The 18,350-nt window shown below is 32.6% G+C and overlaps 2 protein-coding genes across 4 annotated transcripts; one reads left to right on the top strand and one right to left on the bottom strand.

Annotated features, from left to right (window-relative positions):
- The first annotated feature begins 612 nt into the window (after positions 1-612).
- Positions 613-3,528, top strand: LOC105956892 (ubiquitin-conjugating enzyme E2 5). Of its 2 annotated transcripts, XM_012980800.2 has the most exons (6): positions 613-868; positions 1,007-1,086; positions 1,541-1,655; positions 1,751-1,803; positions 1,900-2,028; positions 3,226-3,528. In XM_012980800.2, exons 1-6 carry the CDS (start codon positions 825-827, stop codon positions 3,360-3,362), a joined length of 558 nt encoding a protein of 185 aa, XP_012836254.1. In that variant the 5' UTR covers positions 613-824; the 3' UTR covers positions 3,363-3,528. The 2 variants fall into 2 exon arrangements, with proteins under 2 accessions (XP_012836254.1, XP_088673903.1); XM_088817777.1 differs by having other exon boundaries at positions 676-868; positions 1,751-2,028.
- Positions 3,529-3,907: 379 nt separating this feature from the next.
- LOC105956903 (uncharacterized) lies at positions 3,908-8,045 on the bottom strand. 2 transcript variants are annotated; one of them, XM_012980812.2, is made up of 2 exons: positions 7,703-8,045; positions 3,908-7,049 (listed from the first exon to the last, which is right to left on the bottom strand). In XM_012980812.2, the coding sequence occupies exon 2, from the start codon at positions 6,916-6,918 to the stop codon at positions 4,153-4,155; it is 2,766 nt and encodes a 921-aa protein (XP_012836266.2). In that variant the 5' UTR covers positions 6,919-7,049; positions 7,703-8,045; the 3' UTR covers positions 3,908-4,152. The 2 variants fall into 2 exon arrangements, with proteins under 2 accessions (XP_012836266.2, XP_088673902.1); XM_088817776.1 differs by having other exon boundaries at positions 7,506-7,928.
- Positions 8,046-18,350: the final 10,305 nt, after the last annotated feature.

Genomic DNA, 18,350 nt, shown 5'->3' with positions numbered 1-18,350 from the left:
TCCCGTTTCCACCCCTAATTACAATTTATATGTGATGAAATTATCAATGCAAATTATATTTTTCACATTACTTTCTCTATGTATCGTAAATTCCCAAAATAAAACGGGAATGGGTTTTGAAAATCATACAACTTTCATATCGAAATTGATAGAAATAAAAAATTTCGTTCCAATTTTCCGCCCTAACTATAATCTATACGTGATGAAATTATCATTAAAATCTATATTTTTCAAATTATTTTCTCTAAATACCTCAAATTCCCAAATAAAATGAAAATCGGCTTTGAGAACATTTACAACCATTTGTGCAAGTATGGTTAAATTGCAAAGAAATTACGGTTAACCCTGAAGTATGGTTAAATTGTAAAGAAAAACTTTTTTGTTTGAATAATTACAATCCGCCCTTAATTATTTGACTATGTATTGTCTTACGAAAACTTCCCTCCTTTTGTAATTAACCAAACATGTTGATTTTTTAGTAATTTGACCATATTTTAGGAATGGTGGCAGTAATTTGCCCAAAATAATAAATAGGAACTATTTATTTGTCAAGAAAAAAAATGATAAATTGAAAGGGAAAAAAAAAAAGAACGAAAAGAAAAAAGAAAGAATAGTTAAAAGAGAAATTGCAATTAAAGCCAAAACAAAAACCTCAGAGCTTCATCCTCCCACTTCCGCTCTTTGATGTCTGAACCACCGCCTTGACACACACAAAACACACACACACACACACACACGAGAAGCACGCGCATATATATATATATATACGTACACTCCACCGTACACATCGATTTTCCCCATACGATTGAAAAATTGAAGAACCCATGTCTTCCCCAAGCAAACGCAGGGAAATGGATTTGATGAAACTGTAATTAACACTCTTTTTTTTTTTTTTAATGTTTTACTTTATTAATTCAGTTGTCTTCGATGCCTAATTTTTATTTCATTTATTTAATTTAATTGTGTGGATTGATTAATGGGTTTTTTTTTATTGTTTTTGTATTAGGATGATGACTGATTACAAGGTGGAGATGATCAATGATGGCATGCAAGAGTTCTTTGTCGAATTTCATGGACCCAAAGAAAGTAATTCCTTCTTTTTTTCATTGATCTATTTCTTTTTATATTCAACTTGGTTTTTTTTTTTTTTTTTTGTAATAATTATTTATGCTGTACTGATAATGTTTTTTTGCATTATTTGGAAATTCATAATTTTGCTGTATTTCATTTCACTTCTCCTAGCTTCTTCCATGTTTAAGCTGAAAAATCGGTTTGGTAAATGATGAAGATATATTATTAGCAAGGTTGGATTTAATCGAAATTCGGAGAAGTTGAATAGGAGACATTTTTATTAATAATCCATTTCTGAATGCTCGTTTTCAAGATTATTTACGTTCGGGTGTTACTAACTAGTAATCATTGAATTTTGATGAATTCGAGTGACGGGTTTTTCAGAACTCGTATCAGTTTGATAGATCCGCAAGATAGTTGATTTCTTGATTATTGTGGCATTTATAAAAAAACGGTTCTTTATCGACAGGTCCTTATCAAGAAGGTGTTTGGAGGATAAGGGTGGAGCTGCCGGATGCTTATCCGTATAAATCTCCTTCGATTGGTTTCATTAATAAGATTTACCATCCAAACGTTGACGAGATGTGAGTTTATTATGTTCCCGTTTAATCGTTTGTTTGAATATGATAATGCATTTGTTCGAATAACTAACAATTTTTTCATCGTCGTCGATTTCCAGGTCAGGCTCTGTGTGTTTAGATGTTATCAATCAGACATGGAGTCCCATGTTTGGTAAGTTGAAATGGCTATATTCCGTTTTTCGAATTCTTTCTCGAGTATCGAGTAGAGACAATAATGTGTTTCGTTTTTTATATTTTGTTTTTGCAGACCTAGTAAACGTGTTCGAAGTGTTTCTTCCTCAACTTCTTCTGTACCCGAATCCATCCGACCCTCTGAATGGAGATGCTGCAGCTTTGATGATGCGTGACCGCACTGCGTATGACCAAAAAGTCAAAGGTATATATATAATTACGATTTACGATTGTATTGTTATCTTCATACGCTATAGAAATGTAGTATCTCTGTTTCTTGAAGTTAATTTCTGAAAATTACGGAAGCATGTGGTATGGAAATTATAAGGTTTCAAGCTAAACTTAATATTCGGTTTTATCGAAGTTCGTTTGTGTTGCGCTTATTGTTAATAACCGAAATCCACAATCTGAGCATGTAAGGATCGAAAAGTAGAAAATTACAGATATGGAAGAAACTATATCGGAGCTAAGTTGTCCTAAATCATGTTACATATGAGAAAGTAGCAATCGAGTCCTTGACTTTTAATAAGTTCTGTATTTAGCCTGTGATATTAATCTTTTGTTCGGGTGACGTATAACTCTCGTCGTTCATTTGCTGGTTGTCATATGAGAAAGTTTGATTTATTGCTAAAAGAATTGAACTGTAGGGAGAAGGACGAAGTAGTGACTTGAGTTCGTTAATTTTTTTTTGCAACTTTAGTTTTGGTTCCTTTTGATTGCAAAATTTTACGCGTGTCGTTTAAAATATACCTGCACAAAAGTATTTTACTTGACCTACAAGTTTGGAGATCGTGTATTCCGTAGACCTGTCCGAAATTGAAATTCAAATAATTTTAAAATTAAAACTGTAAGACTCGTTCTACTACTTATCGGACGATCATTCTTGAAATCGGTTTTACAATTTGAATGAACCAACCATATGATAAAGACTTTTTCCTTTGACGTAGTGCTTAGTCGTATATCAATGTAGCATCGCTCGCTTTACTGGATTGTCGAGAATCGAAACACTGTGTCTCCACTGACCAATAAATAGGACTTTTGCATGGAAGTTTATGTCGATGGTGATTCTCGTTTATCCCGACCCTTCAAAAGGACGAGTTCCAGCCATTTTAAGTCCGAAGTTTTTTTTTTTTTTGAGGTGTAACCCGCCGGGTCGAACCGGTGGTTCATGAGTTTGATGATATATACGGATCGGGTCTGGGTCTGGGTCGGAAATCTGCTGACCCAGTTAATCGGCCATGTGGGTTCCACCCGAACCGTGGTCATGTCTAACCTTACTTATATATCCCCAACCGACTCGATAGCATATAAGATTCTTTTGTGCTTTCCATAAACTTTATTTTGTTGATGAAACATATGTTTAGTGATGATGTAATAACATTATTATTATTTTTTTTATCAGAGTATTGTGAAAAATATGCAAAGGCCGAAGACGCAGGAGTTGCACCGGAAGAAAAATCCAGCGACGAAGAAGAATTGACTGAAGATGAATATGCCGCCTCCAGCGACGAGGAAGTTGCCGGAAAAGCCGATCCTTAGAAAAAATAAAGTAATAATAATATTCCCAACTGTTTATCTGTACATGAATTATGTTATGTGATGATAAAATTTGAATCCTGTATGAATTGCTCGTTCGTGTACGAAGATAATATCCATTGCCGTTTTTCGTTTTTCTTTTATTTTAGTTATATATTTTTGTGTCGAATTTGTTGGAGGCTTGTCTACAGGGAATAAGCTTGTTACAAATTCTTTCACACACACACACACACACACACACACACACACACACACACAAACACACACACACACACACACACACACACACACATCCATGTTGGTGTGTGTAAATGAACCGCAGATCCGAAACCCGAAACTGAAACCGAAACGAACCTTAACAGGTAACATACCAAATAGTGATCAAGAAAACAGAGTCATTATACATAAAGAGGTCAAAATATACAACAGTAAGTTATAAAGCGAGAATCCGTCGAGATATATCCTCCGTTTCGTGCTTCCATTTCACCAATACACATATTAATGACATCACACGCGCATTCTATAAAACACGAAAAAAAAAAGTATCATTTCGCAACGCATGATTCCAATCGGAATCGAGTACCGTATCGACGAGCATTAAATGTTTATTTACAAAGCAATAAACAAATCCAAGAATCGCCAAAAAAACAAGTAAATCAAAAGATGGTATATATAAAAAAAAATCCTCATCTATCTATATAAATCACCTTATTTAAAAAAAATGTACTATAAGTTATGATCTATTATGAACTCCGTTTTCCGAAAAAAAAAGAAAAAAAAGAAAAATAAAAATCTATGGTGAAGTATGATTTAGAACACTAGCAGCATTTAATCTAGTGAGCTTACTAAGCGTCTCTTGAGCAGATACGGTTTCCGGATGGTCCGCACCGCAAATCGAAGTCCGAATAAAAATCGCCTTCCTAATTAAATCATCTCCTATATCAAATAACCCGCCTCTCGCCATAAGCTTTGCGCGCACTTCCAAAACCGAAGCTCTCGTTAGTGCGAGTTCTTGCCACAGACAAGGATTCAACTGAGCGTTTGTCTGGACGGGTTTCCAGCACAGCGACCTGTCCAACCACTTCTCGACAGGTGTCACGAACGTCTGGTCCGCCGCCTCCAGCGCCTCCGTGCAGAGGCGGAGCAGCTCCATTGCCGTCCCGCACCTCGAGAAGGTCATAAACGTCTTTACCGCCAGCGGCAGAACCACCTCTTTAGCAACAAACAGCAATTCGGTCACTTTGAGATTGACGAGAATCGGATCCTTGCCGAACCCGAAGAGGTGGAAACATGCGGCCCATATATGATCCGGGTCGTGGGCCACGGATCCTCGATAGAACACCGCCCGCACCGTCGAGTGTGAAATGCCCAAAACGCCCCTCTTGCGCGCGTACAAGCTCACGAGCTCGTTGAAACGAATGTACCCTTGTTTTGTGCATCCTCTTGCTATATTAAATCTCAATAGTAACGAAGAAGCTTCTTCTTCGGATTTCCGAGCGTAATTCGATGTGAAGCCGCACGTCAACGAGTACATAATCTTCCTCCACAGGCGGCGGTGGTGGTGCTTCTCCGGTATTCCGTGGGCGGCGAGAGCTAGAATGGAGGTGGGGACCGCCGCCGGAGCGAACCAGCCGCTAGCAAGAACCATTCTCGTCGCTAAACTTTCGTCGGCGTGGTCGAATATCGAGAAGCAAACCTCGAAGAGCTGCAAGAGGAAATTGTTTCGTCTTAGGTAATGATTTTCGCGGCCGCTCCATGTTATATCCCTCAATGGCATTCTATTTACGGTATCTAACAATCTACTCGGATTAATCGGAAGCTCGGACAAAATTGCCCCTACTATAGCAAGGCCGAGCGTAAGCCTCCCTAGTTTCTCCTCGATAGCTCGTAAAGCATCGATTTCCGTAATCGATTGGTCTTTTACAACCCCTTGCATTAAAGACACCGCTTCGATTCCCGATAGGAAAGAGAGCTTTAAAGGCTCGATATTCATCACCCGAGAGAGACGAGTGGAGATTATTACATGAGTTTCGCCGCCGAAACGGGGAAGAAGATCCATCACGAGCTTGTGGTCAAACCAATCTTTTTCGCTCTCCAAATTGTCGATTATTACTAAAAACGGAATATCGCGCATGAGCTCCTTTCGAACCCTAGCTATGGCGGATTCCTCTTGTTCTTCGAAGCTCTTCGTTCGGCCTTTCTCTGAAGAAGAGCTCTCCACACCAACATCGATTTCCAAAAACGACCACAAATTAAGATAATTTTGTCGAATGTATTTGCTTTCTCCTCCGATCCAAAGCACCATTTTATACCTTTGGCGGAAACGATAAGCAAATTCCAAAAGCAGCTCCGTTTTGCCGATACCCGGTTCGCCCGATATACACGCGATCCCTTTTCCGTAAATAACTCTGTTCGATCGTCTTCTTCGTCTTCTACTCCCGTTGCTCCTGTACTTCAATGGTTGTTCGGTGGTGGTGTTCATTTCGATTTCCTTTTCGGATTCTTTCCATATAATCGGCTCTTTCCCTTTACTCTTGCTACTCTGTTTTTCGTCAGGTTTTTTGGGTTTCGTCTCCAGATCGAAATAGTCTTTTTCAGAATCACCACAAACATCGCCGAACAGCATGAATTCGATCTCCGATATCTCCTTTTTTCGACCGACGAAATTCTCGTTTCGAGTGTAAGGGAATTCTTCCCTCTCTGCTTTCTCTCTCCACTTGCTCAGCCTATCCACAATGCTCCGCCTCCCTAATCTCAACGCCAAAAGAGTGACGGCTCGTAATATGCAATCCCTCCATTTGCCGCCACTCGCCTCCAATTTCCACTCGTCGGAAAACGAAAGTGCCGCCACGGCCTCCCTCCACTCCTTCTCGACCCCGCCATAGTGCAGCCAAAGCTCGCCGCCATATTTGCCGCCCCAAACCTCACCCTGCTTCTCGGTTATGTCTCTGACGTGGCAGTCGGCGGGGCCCACGTCAAAGTACACAGGGACGAGATTCTTCTTGCCGGAGAAGAATCGGAGCTCTTCGATCGAGTAGGGATTTCTGAAGGACTTTTTCGTCAATACCACAACTCCGAACGAGCTGGCGTCCATTGCTCTCTCGACTATTCTGTGCTTTCGGGAATTCCGACACCTGGCTCTGTCGGTTACGAAGCAGCTCAAACCTTGTACCTCTAATTCGGACCGGAGCCAGTTTGTGAACCTAAGTAACAAAGGTTTACGCCCGTGAAAACCTATGTACACGTCGTAGCTTCTCGATCGGTTGTTGGAGGTGAAGGGAGATGGTTGGGGCGAGATTTCCGGCGATCTATTTACCCTTTTGCCCTTGTCTTTCGAAGGGTGGAAACTGTAGCTCGATAGAGCGCTGTTGTATACATCGGTGGATCCGAATCTGATGCTGGTTAAAGATTCCGAATCGAGGTTTGTGGAATCTTTCTTTTTTGGGGAATCCATTTTTAGGCATGGATTGTCCGAATTTGGAGACTGGTTAGCGGAGAAAAATGCGGATGATGCCGTATTTAATGAGGCGGATTTATAGCCGTCTTCTAGAAGATCCATTTGTACGGTCGATCGGTGGCTTGTGAGCTGAAGGAACGCGCATTCTCGAAAAGGACATTACACCGACAAAAGTAATCGAGAATCGAGATTTCGAGAATCTCGAACAATGTGGGTCAACAACAGAATCAAACCTGGAATTAGAATCGAAGAAACACATCATCACATATACATTCGAACAAAAGCGTCGAGATAATTCCGGAACGGTATCAATCACTTACATAAACAGAAATAAAACAATGAATTCATATGTTATTGTTCAAATTTGAATTTAGAGAAATTAAAGTGTTGACTGTTTTTTTTCAGGCATTTAGATCTAAACAAAGATTTCAAAAAGAATATAAAATTAATAGATAAATAAATGAATTAAATTCAACAACCACTGTCCTAATTCAATGAATGGAAACAAACATGAGTTCGTGCAATAATTCAGATCTGGACAACTCACTCCAATCAAAACATGACTTGCATTCTGTTTCCAAATTAAATAAATTAAATTTAAAAAAAAAAAAAGAAAAAAAAAGTTTGAAGTGGAATCCAAATCAAACAGTAATTAATTATTTCAGTTATCATCAACCATGTTTGTATACCTTAGAAATGGGGGTTGACAGAAATCAGTGCCAGGATTATTTCCGTCAAATGTAGGCAATCTAAAGTGTGTGTGTGTGTGTGTGTGTGAGAGAGAGAGAGAGAGAGAGAGAGAGAGAGAGAGAGAGAGAGAGAGGAAGAAGAAGAAGAACTGCGACTGGGGAAAGGTAAATAGGGGAAAAAGGAGGGAGCTTTATACCTTTTATAGAAGAAAATCGGAAAGGGTTTTCACAGTAGAGAGAGAGAGAGAGAGAGAGAGAGAGAGAGAGAGAGAGAGAGAGAGAGTAAAGCACCAATGTTCAGCGTCAAAATTCTTCTGGTATTCACAGAGTTCCGACCAACACTTTTCCTTCTGCTATTCTCAACTAATCCCCATTAAACCATATCTCTCTCTCTCTCTCTTCACTCTCTCTCTCTACAATTATATATATATATGTATTGACATGTGTTTAATTAGCGGTAGAGAGAGAGAGAGAGAGAGAGAGGAAGGAGCACCGGCAGAACAAAGAAGATATATAAAGTGGGGCCCACACACAGACGACGGATCTGACGATGTATGGCCCCTTCTGTCAAAAAAACCCCCTCTCCACCAAATCTATTTTTCAAATTTTATTTTATTTTTTATATTAAATAATTAAATTAAACTAAATAAATAATACTCGTATTAGTGCAACTGATCTGTAAAACATGATTAGTATTAGTACCATCGATGTAAATTTGTACTTGTATTGTGTCATTGTTTGCTACTAGTGTGTGTGTGTGTGTCACACTTTCTTGATTTAATTGCTATTTATCTTTTTTTAATAGGTATTTATCATTTTGTTCAATGTTACATATGGAGCTCGAATCGAATGCATGTATATATATATATACTCACGGTCGTTTCTTGGATTTCGCGCCTTCTGGTTTGCATTGGTAGTTTTTTTCGTATTTGATTTACGCGCGCAAGTGTATAAATGAATCTTCGTAAGATATGTATAAATATATACACGTGTATGGTAGAATATAGTCAACTGAAGTTCGCCCGAATGTAGCATGAAACAAAAAATACTTTTATGAATGCAAATGTATTGATTACGTATTCATGTCGTAGCTCTATCAAACATGAGATGGATGGCATGACTTATTTTTTTTTTGTAACATTTGTAAGTAAGTATATTTTTTAATTTTAAAAAACCTCTTCGACGTAAACAATTGTTACATGGATAGTAAAAATAAATTTATATTAAATACACGTATTTGAATAAGAATCGATCACTTTATTATATGATTAAGATCAACAATTAGCTTATTTATTCCAATAGTTCTCATTTTTTTTCAATGTTGCTAACACTTTTAGTTCTCAATATTATTAAAACTTCCTCTCAAAGATTTTATCACCTAAAGAATTCAAAGTAGGGTTGATAGTTGATACAAATAACTTTTATTTTTTTTGTAATCATTGATTTTTTCAAAATTTAATTTAAATTGAAGAATCGATTTGATATTCGATATACAAGAGATAGTATATTCTAGAACAAATTTTCCTTGTAATATAATGTAATGTCATTATTTTTCTTTCAAAGGATCACATTTTGTGTAAAATATTACTTCTATTATATTGTTATTTGTAGAGCATTTCTTTAATTGCTTTCATTAAAGCTTAAGATTGAATTTTTTGAAAGTGGAACAATTTATTTAATTTTTTAAACCAAAAAAAATGGAATAATCAATTGCCCCTACTACCAGCCATTAAAACAACTCATCAGATGTACGAATTTATCAGCTGTTGAAAATAAACTCAGCCAAACGAGCCCTACCTCGTTTATAGTTATACTTTTAAACCTCTCCATAAATTGGAGCATTAATATCAATTTATTGTTTGTAGGTAAAGAGAAAAAAAATGAAAAATTGTATACCTTAATAGACTTTTGTGTAATATTTCCTTCCTTTCTAATAAAAGGACAATATTTACTCAGTATCAGCAGAACTATGCTTTAGATCTTCACCTATAAAAGTTATACATAGTTAATTAATGTTTGCCTTTATTACCAACCTCGGATGATTTCATGATTAGTAGGTTTAAGAAGGTTATTAAAAGCCTGTTTGGTTAAGCTTATAAGCTCATATAAATATCTTATAAGATGTTTAAGAGCTTATAAACTGTTTAAAAGTGTTTGGTAAAAAAATTAGAAAAGATCTTATATTTTTCAAAAAAAAATCTGTTAGGGAGCTTATAAGATGTTTTAAAAAAATACCTCCACCCCACCTTTTTTCTTTCAGATCTTATTTGATTATTTAGAGGGTGTTTGGCTAAGCTTATTTTAAACAACTGATAAGTTCTAACGTCTGATAAGATGTTTTAAGAGCTGATAAGTTGTTACATCTTATTTTTAGGATTAATTTTTAGAGTGTTTGGATAATGAGCTTATTTCGTATTTTTACTCATTATAAGATCTTAAATAAAAAGGTGGGGTAGATGTACTTATTTAAAAAGATCTTATTTGCTCTCCAACAACTTACTTTTAAAAAAATTAAGATCTTGTTTTAAAAAATTACCAAACACTTTGGAAGAGCTTATAATCTCTAAAACATCTTATAAGCTCATTTTAACATCTTATAAGCTTAGCCAAACACCCTCTTACTATAACACTCAAAATACAAAATTACCCTCAAATACATTATTATATTACATGAATACTAATAACATTTATATTTTATCAAAACAACGTATTCTTGTAATCAAGATTAATTATTAGTAAAATTTAATTTCATAATAATTGTAAAAAAAAAATATTCTCTATTTACATTTTATATGTATATAAAACACCCGAATATTCTTATTATTTCAATAATAAATTATATTTCTTTTATTTATCAAAAAAAAATACATTTCTTTTACAACCTTTATTTTATATTAACATATTAATTTTATATTATTATTTTTATTTGAAAAATTAATTTGTAAATATTATAATAATACTTTAGGAATAAAAATATTTGAGTCAAATAAGTTTAACAGTTATAATGGCGTCATGTACTTTTTTGTCATTATAGCGATAAACAGACATTTTATTTCCAAACACCTATACAACTTATAAAAACTAAAAATAACTTATAATTTACATATCCAAACACCTTAAAAAATAATTTTTAAAATAAGATCAAACAACTTATCAGCTCCTAAAACATCTTATCAGATGTAGGAGCTTATAAGATGTTTTAAATAAACTTAGAGCCTGTTTGGCTAAGCTTATAAGCTCCTACAAACATCTTATAAGATGTTTAGGAGCTTATAAGTTATTAAAAGGTGTTTGGTAAAAAAATTGTAAAAGATCTTATTTTTTCAAAAAATAAGCTGTTAGGGAGCTTATAAGATGTTTTTAAAAAAGAACCCCTACCCCACCTTTTTTCTTTAAGATCTTATTTGCTTCTTTACTAAAACACTTAAAATACAAAATTACCCTCAAATACTTTATTATATTACATGAATACTAATAATATTTATATTTTATCAAAACAACGTATTATTGTAATCAATATTAATAATTAGTTAAATATAATTATTGTAATTATCATAATAATTGTAAAAAAAAATATTCTCTATTTATATTTTATATGTATATGAAAATACACGAATATTCTTATTATCTCCATAATAAATTATATTTCTTTCATCTATAAAAAAAAATTATATTTCTTTTACAACTTTTATTCTATATTATTATATAATTTTATATTATTATTATTATTTGAAAAAATAATTTGTAAATATTATAATAATATTTTATGAACAAAAGTATTTGAGTCAAATAAGTTTAACAATTATACTGGCGTCATGTACTTTTTTGTCATTATAAATAAACAGACCTTTTATTTCCAAACACATGAACAACCTATAAAAACAAAAAGTAACTTATAAGCTACATATCCAAACACCTTAAAAAATAATTTTTAAAATAAGATCTAACAGCTTATCAGCTCCCAAAACATCTTATCAGATGTAGGAGCTTATAAGATGTTTTAAATAAGCTTAGCCAAACGGGCTCTTAGTCAAACGGGCTCTAAGACAGCTTATAAGATATTTAAGAACATGTAAACTGTTTAAAAGTTTATAAATTTTTTCAAAGTGTTTGGTAATTTTATTTTAAAAAAATCTAAAAAATGCAAAAAAAACTGCTAAAGGGCAAATAAGATTTAAGAAAAATACAACTCCCCCTTTTTTTATTATAAATCATACACAATCCACACTAAATGAATTTTAATAAGTTAATGAAGGTAATTTTGTATTTTTATGTACATTAATTCATCCATCCAAATTTCAAAAATAAAAAATACATCTAATCAACATATTTTAAAATTACATATCTTTTTATTACGAAAAAATATTTTACAAAAATTAACATCATTCAACTATTTTCTAATCAATTTATTTGAAAATTATATTTTCTTACAAATATTTTTAATAAATATTTTCTTCAATTATAAAAAAGAACCACCAATCAAATAATTTATATACAAAAATTAATGTTTTTCTTTGTCTGAAAATATGGTTATTATGGAACTCACTGTAATTTTCACTTTTTTTGTGTGTTTGTATCCTCGGAAGGTAAAAGAAAATAACAATTTAATTTATTTTTCTGCACTCTGAAAAAATAAACAATAAAAAATGAAGTTGCTCTCGTTAAGTTTTAAAAATTCAATATATGGTGCATTATAAATGATTTATTGTGTTTCGATGCTGCAAAGTGTCAAAATACAACATTTCAGGATGCAAAATGAGATTAAACTTTTTTATATGTGTATGTAAGAGATGAGTTGACTTATTTGATACTGGATTTGGATTTTTCAACAAAAGTCCAAAACACTCTTTTGGTACTACTATCAATACCACCACATGACTCCATGTGAGAAAAAAAATGAAGGGCTGTGATTTTCTTACTCCCATTTGTTAAGACATTGATCAACGGTTGAGATTTATTACACCTCAAGTGTGCGTGTTTCCTTAATCTTGGAAAAATGAATTGAAAGAACAATATCTAGAAAAATGAAAATAAAAAAAAATCAAATCATGAGTTGCACACATTGGCCTACAAAATAATGCCGACAACTACTTGAGAGAATAAGTGAATAAGTGTACACATCACAATGAATCCAAACTTTTTTTCTGTGTTTTGTGTTTTGGTAACAAAAAAAAAACAAAAAAAAAAAAAAAATTCGAATTTTTAAAAATATATATTTTTTGGCCAAATTTCACTAATAGTCCCCCATCTTATTATTTAGTTCTGCTTTAGTCCCCCATTTCTATATTGTCTCATTTTCATTCCTCAACAGTACTATAATTCATCTTATTATAGTCCTTCGATGTATGATTCAGTTAACTCTAACGGAATATTTTTATTCTTATAATTATTTTTAATAAACTATAAATAAAATAAAAACATGTATAACAGTTCTTTAAATAATAACATAAAATCATAAAGAAATAAAAAATTTAAAATAAAGGATTTATTTAGATGATATATTATAATCATTTGATATATTCCTAAATGCAAGTCATATCAACAAAATAAATCTAAATGGTTATTTTTATATTAATATAAATTAATATGATGTATAACTTTTTAAATAATATTTTTATAATACATTATATTTTTCTTGGTTGTAAATATTATTTTTAAATTATAAAATTAATTATTTATTGTTTTTTATGAGTTATAAAAATAATTAACAATGGAATATCCCATCTAATCTTGAAGAGACACAGTTAGTTGATAAATTTATTCACCAAGGGACTATAATGAGATGAATTGTAACAATGAGGGATGAAAATGAGACAATAGAAAGACGAGGGACTAAAGCAAGACTAAATAAAAAGATGAGGGCGTACTAATAAAATTTGGCCATATTATTTAATCCTATTTCTCTTTCTGATCGGCCCAGGCCCACAACAATTAAAACCTTTATTTGGATTTGAAATTTTGGTTTGTGGAAAATGGTATCCTGTATTTGGGTTTGGATCCGGTTCGGGTCGGGGCATAATCTAAGTGGGAGATGATAAGGGTTGTTTTAGGGGCCTTTTGGTTTGGATGGTAAGGGGTGATAAATCAGACATTTGGTCGTTGTACAAGAACCTGTGATAGATTAAAAGCCCGGTATCTAATCATGCAATTGGCTGATAAATTATCTTATCCCATGAGGTCTGATTGTGTAATCATTCATTGGAGTAAAACGTGAAATGACGAGAAGGGGCTTAAGAGCATCTCCAACCGGTTTCACCATTTTTTCACCAAATTCTATTTATGGTGGTGAAAAAATGGGTTCATCTCCCACCGGTAGCACACCATTTTACTCTTCCATCATTTTTAGTGGAAAAATGGTGGTTTTGGTCTCCAATGGGTATCACCAAAATGTAGACCAAATATTAAAATAATAATATTTCACCATTTCACCACTTATAGGAAATGGAATTTGGTTTGGTCTCCAATGGCATTTCACCATATATACCCCAAAACTATAAATCTAATGTTAATCGTAATTTTATATTATTTTATTTCCTAAATATTAATTATAGAACCAATGCTAAGTAATAAATTTTCTCAACTAAATAATTTAAAAATTATATTATTAATCTTAAAAAATTGTCTAAACATGAAATAACATGAACTCAAATTATTTTAAATATAATAAAATCATACATAAACAATAATCTCATAAATTATTGCATAAATAAAATATTACAACATAAATCAATTTGAAATCATAAAAAAAATCTCATTCACCATTATTATCACCATTATCACCATCATCACCATCATAATCTTCAACATCACCGATTTGAGCACGTTTATCCCACAAGTATGCTACCAGTCTCCTTCTTAATTCATTGTGTTTTCCTTAATTTATTAGATTTCGATGTCGACCAAGAAAACTAACATATGCCGTATTATTAAAATCTCTCAAAAGCTCAACAAGCGAGATAGAGGACGAACTTTCATAGTCAAGGTTTGTGGAAAATTGAGTATCATCAGAAATATAAGCGTTTCTATATCCACTGCGTTCTTCCTCAACTATCATATTGTGCAGAATAATGCATGCAAACATGACTTCGTGTAAGTCTTCTTTCTTCCAGAATCGAGCCGCTCCTCTAATAATTGCAAATCGAGCTTGAAGAACTCCAAATGTCCGTTCCACATCTTTGCGATACGATTCATGTTTTTGTACAAAATATTTCTCTTCGGCACATTTGGGTACACTAATGGCTTGTACTAAAGTTGACCATTTAGGATAAATACCATCAGCCAAATAATAACCAACGTTATAGTTCTTACCTTTGATCGAATAATTAGCTGATGCAGATGTACCATTGGTCAATGCTTGAAACATAGTTGATTTTTGTAGGACATTAATATCGTTATTTGTACCTGGGAGGCCAAAAAATGCATGCCATATCCAAGTATCATATGATGCGACTGCTTCAAGTATGATAGTGCACTTTTGTTGCGTCCACGGTATGCCCCTGCATGAGCTGTTGGGCAATTCTTCCACTCCCAGTGCATGCAATCTAAGCTCCCCAACATTCCAGGCAAACCACGAGATTCTGCAACCTGTAACAACTTTACAATGTCTTCCGCATTTGGCTTTCTCAAATAAATTTCCCCAAATACCGTGACGATATCGCGGCAAAATTGTTTAACAAATTCGATTAGAGTTGACTCACCAATGCGAAAATATTGGTCAAATGAATCAGCAGAAGTACCATAAGCAAGAAATTGGATAGAAGTACATATTTTTTGATAAGATGTAAAACCTTGTCGTCCTGCATTGTCGTAAGATTTCCCCACGAATTTGAGTGTTCTTTTAAAGCCCTCCTAACCCGTTGAAATAAATCACGACTAATTCGAAATCGCCTACGAAATTGTGAGCCGAATGTGGGATTTTCACCAAAGTAATCACTCTTGAGTAGAACTGCGCCAGCTTCTCTTCCACGATTTATATATGCATGGCCAGCAGCAGCTCCACCCCAGTTAGTATCATTCTGAGATTGCAATAAATAATACTGTTGTATCATTTGTTGTTGTTGAATGATATGATTCCACTGACAATTTGTGTTTCGAGTTTGAGTGTCAAACTCATTTGAAGAATCTTCCAACTCAGATTCATTACTAGACAAAGATGATGAAGACATGGACTGACTTTGAATGTGGTGAGATGGCCCACCTTCTTCACTCATTATGTTAGTTCACTAGGAGTATGTGATTAAAAGTGTTTGATGAATAATGTTTACACTATCTTATATTTATAGACATAAGAATTATGGGTCTTGAGACTTGATTCTTTGCAGACACATTTGTCACTTTTCTTTGAGTAATTAAAGGCTCTTGAACATGATTTGGATATTATGAGTAAGGATTTGAGTAATCTCACATCCTATAGCAAACAATTCTGGAGTGATAAGAAACAAGAAATCATAGACAATGGAAACAGGTCAAGAGCTGCTAGGAATTTAAATTTTAGTGCAGGAGGAAGTGGAGGAACCGATGAAGATGTTTATGTCCCGGAATCTCCAAACGACAACAACTATGACAACAGAGACTATTAAGTACGGCATGAGAACTTAAATAAGCAGTTTATTATGATTTAAATTTATATAATTTGTGTTATTGTTTATCATGTTTTGTTATCATGTTATGTTGTTTGTTATTTTATGAGCTATGTATTTCAATTTAAATGTCTCGTCTTGTATTTCATCAATTAAAGTATGTTTTGTTAATCATTCTATTGTTGCTTATTGTATTTTATTAATAGCAATTAGCGTATTAGTTAAGTAAAGAAATGAACTAATAAACATTGATACCAACAAAATAAACAAATTAATTAAAAACATATTTATATTTTTAGAGTTAATGTTTTGTTAATAATAACAAATGTATTTATATTTTAAAAACTAATTTAATAATTAATACCAATGTATTTACGATAAATATGCTAATAAGAGCATCTTCCACCCTAATCACCATTTTCTCACCAAATTCTATTTTTGGTGGTGGAAAAATGGGTTTATCTTCCACCCTTAGCACACCATTCTATAATTTCACTACTTTTGGTGAAGAAATGGTGCATTTGGTCTCCCACCAATTCCAGCAAATTTTGCACTAAACAATAAAATAATAATATTTCACCATTTTTCTATTTATAGAGAATAGCATTTGGTTTGGTCTCCCATGGTATTTCATAAAATACATCACAAAATTATAATTTAATGTTAATCATAATTTTAATCTATTTTAATTTTAAAAATATAGATTATAGATCCGATTCTAAGTAATAATTTCATTGACTATATAATCTTAGAATTATATTAAATTTTAAAAAACTATTGAAACATGAATGAAAATCGATGTAAATTATTATACATATAATAAAACCACACATAAACAATAATTTCATAACTAAATGCATAAAAATATTACAACACAATTTAAAAAAAAAAAAACATTACAACATTTTTTTGGCCGAAACAAATTATTACATTGATAATTTTGAAGGTCAAAGGGGCCTCATCAAAACCTTGTTTGGCCTAACAAGAAAAGAGTACCCCTTATTAGCATAGGGTTTCATTCACCATTATTGTCGTCATCATCTTCAACACCATCTAGTTGGTCACGTTTATCCCACAAATGTGCTATCAGCCTTCTTCTTAGTTCATTATGTTCTCCTTGATTTATCAGATTCCGATGTCGACCAAGAAAACTAATTACACATCAAACCATTACAATGAAACCAAGGAGAACATAATGAACTAAGAATGGTTTGATGTGTAATTAGTTTTCTTGGTCGACATCGGAATCTGATAAATTAAGGAGAACATAATGAACTAAGAAGAAGGCTGGTAGCACATTTGTGGGATAAACGTGACCAAGTAGATAGTGTTGAAGATGATGACGACAATAATGGCGAATGAGACCATATGCTAATAAGGGGTACTCTTTCCTTGTTAGGCCAAACAAGGTTTTAACGATGCCCCTTTGAATCAATAAAATTTTATTTTGGCTAGAAAAGAAAAAAAAAACTTGCTAAGTAGTTTATGTGTATTTCATTTATATATTTTGTCTTGTAATTTATTATGTTACGTTATAATGTTATGTTTTGTTGGTTTTTATAATAAACATGTTTATTGTTTAAACATATAACTTATTAGAGCCAAACATATTTATATTTATTTAATAATAATAATAATAATAATAATAATAATAATAATAATAATAATAATAATAATAATAATAATAATAATAATAATAATAATAATAATAATAATAATAATAATAATAATAATAATAATAATAATAATAATAAGTAATGTATTTATCTTTTGAACACTAATTCATTAATTAACACTAATATATTTTCTATAAATATGCTTATAAATTGGTAATCACGTGAAATTAGTTAATATAATAATTTTATATACTAATTATAAAATGGTGTTAATTACACCAAATCCTATCTTAATTTCTATATTTGATAGAAAAAATAGGATTTGGTGAAAAAATGGTAAAATAGTGGTAGGGTGGGAGTTGCAAATTTCTTCACCAAAAAATTTGGTGAAAATATAGGATTTGGTAATATGGTGATATGTGGATTGACCACAGTGGGAGACTAAAACTAAATCATCATAATTTTAGGTGTAATGCTGATTTAGTGATTTAAGTTGGGAGGTTAAAAACACCTGAATTAGATGAATAAAATAGGAAATAATGATGGGTGGAAGATGCCCTAAGTTGGTAATCGGGTGCAGTTAGTTAAAATCGTCATTTTATATGGTACTTAATAAAATGGTGTTAATTACGGTAAATCCTATTTTCACC

The sequence above is a fragment of the Erythranthe guttata genome, chromosome 5 (assembly GCF_056151865.1).
Source record: "Erythranthe guttata isolate IM_541 chromosome 5, IM_541, whole genome shotgun sequence".
Taxonomy (NCBI): domain Eukaryota; kingdom Viridiplantae; phylum Streptophyta; class Magnoliopsida; order Lamiales; family Phrymaceae; genus Erythranthe; species Erythranthe guttata.
Note: the sequence above shows the minus strand (reverse complement) of the source record. Positions and strands in the feature narration are given on the sequence as shown.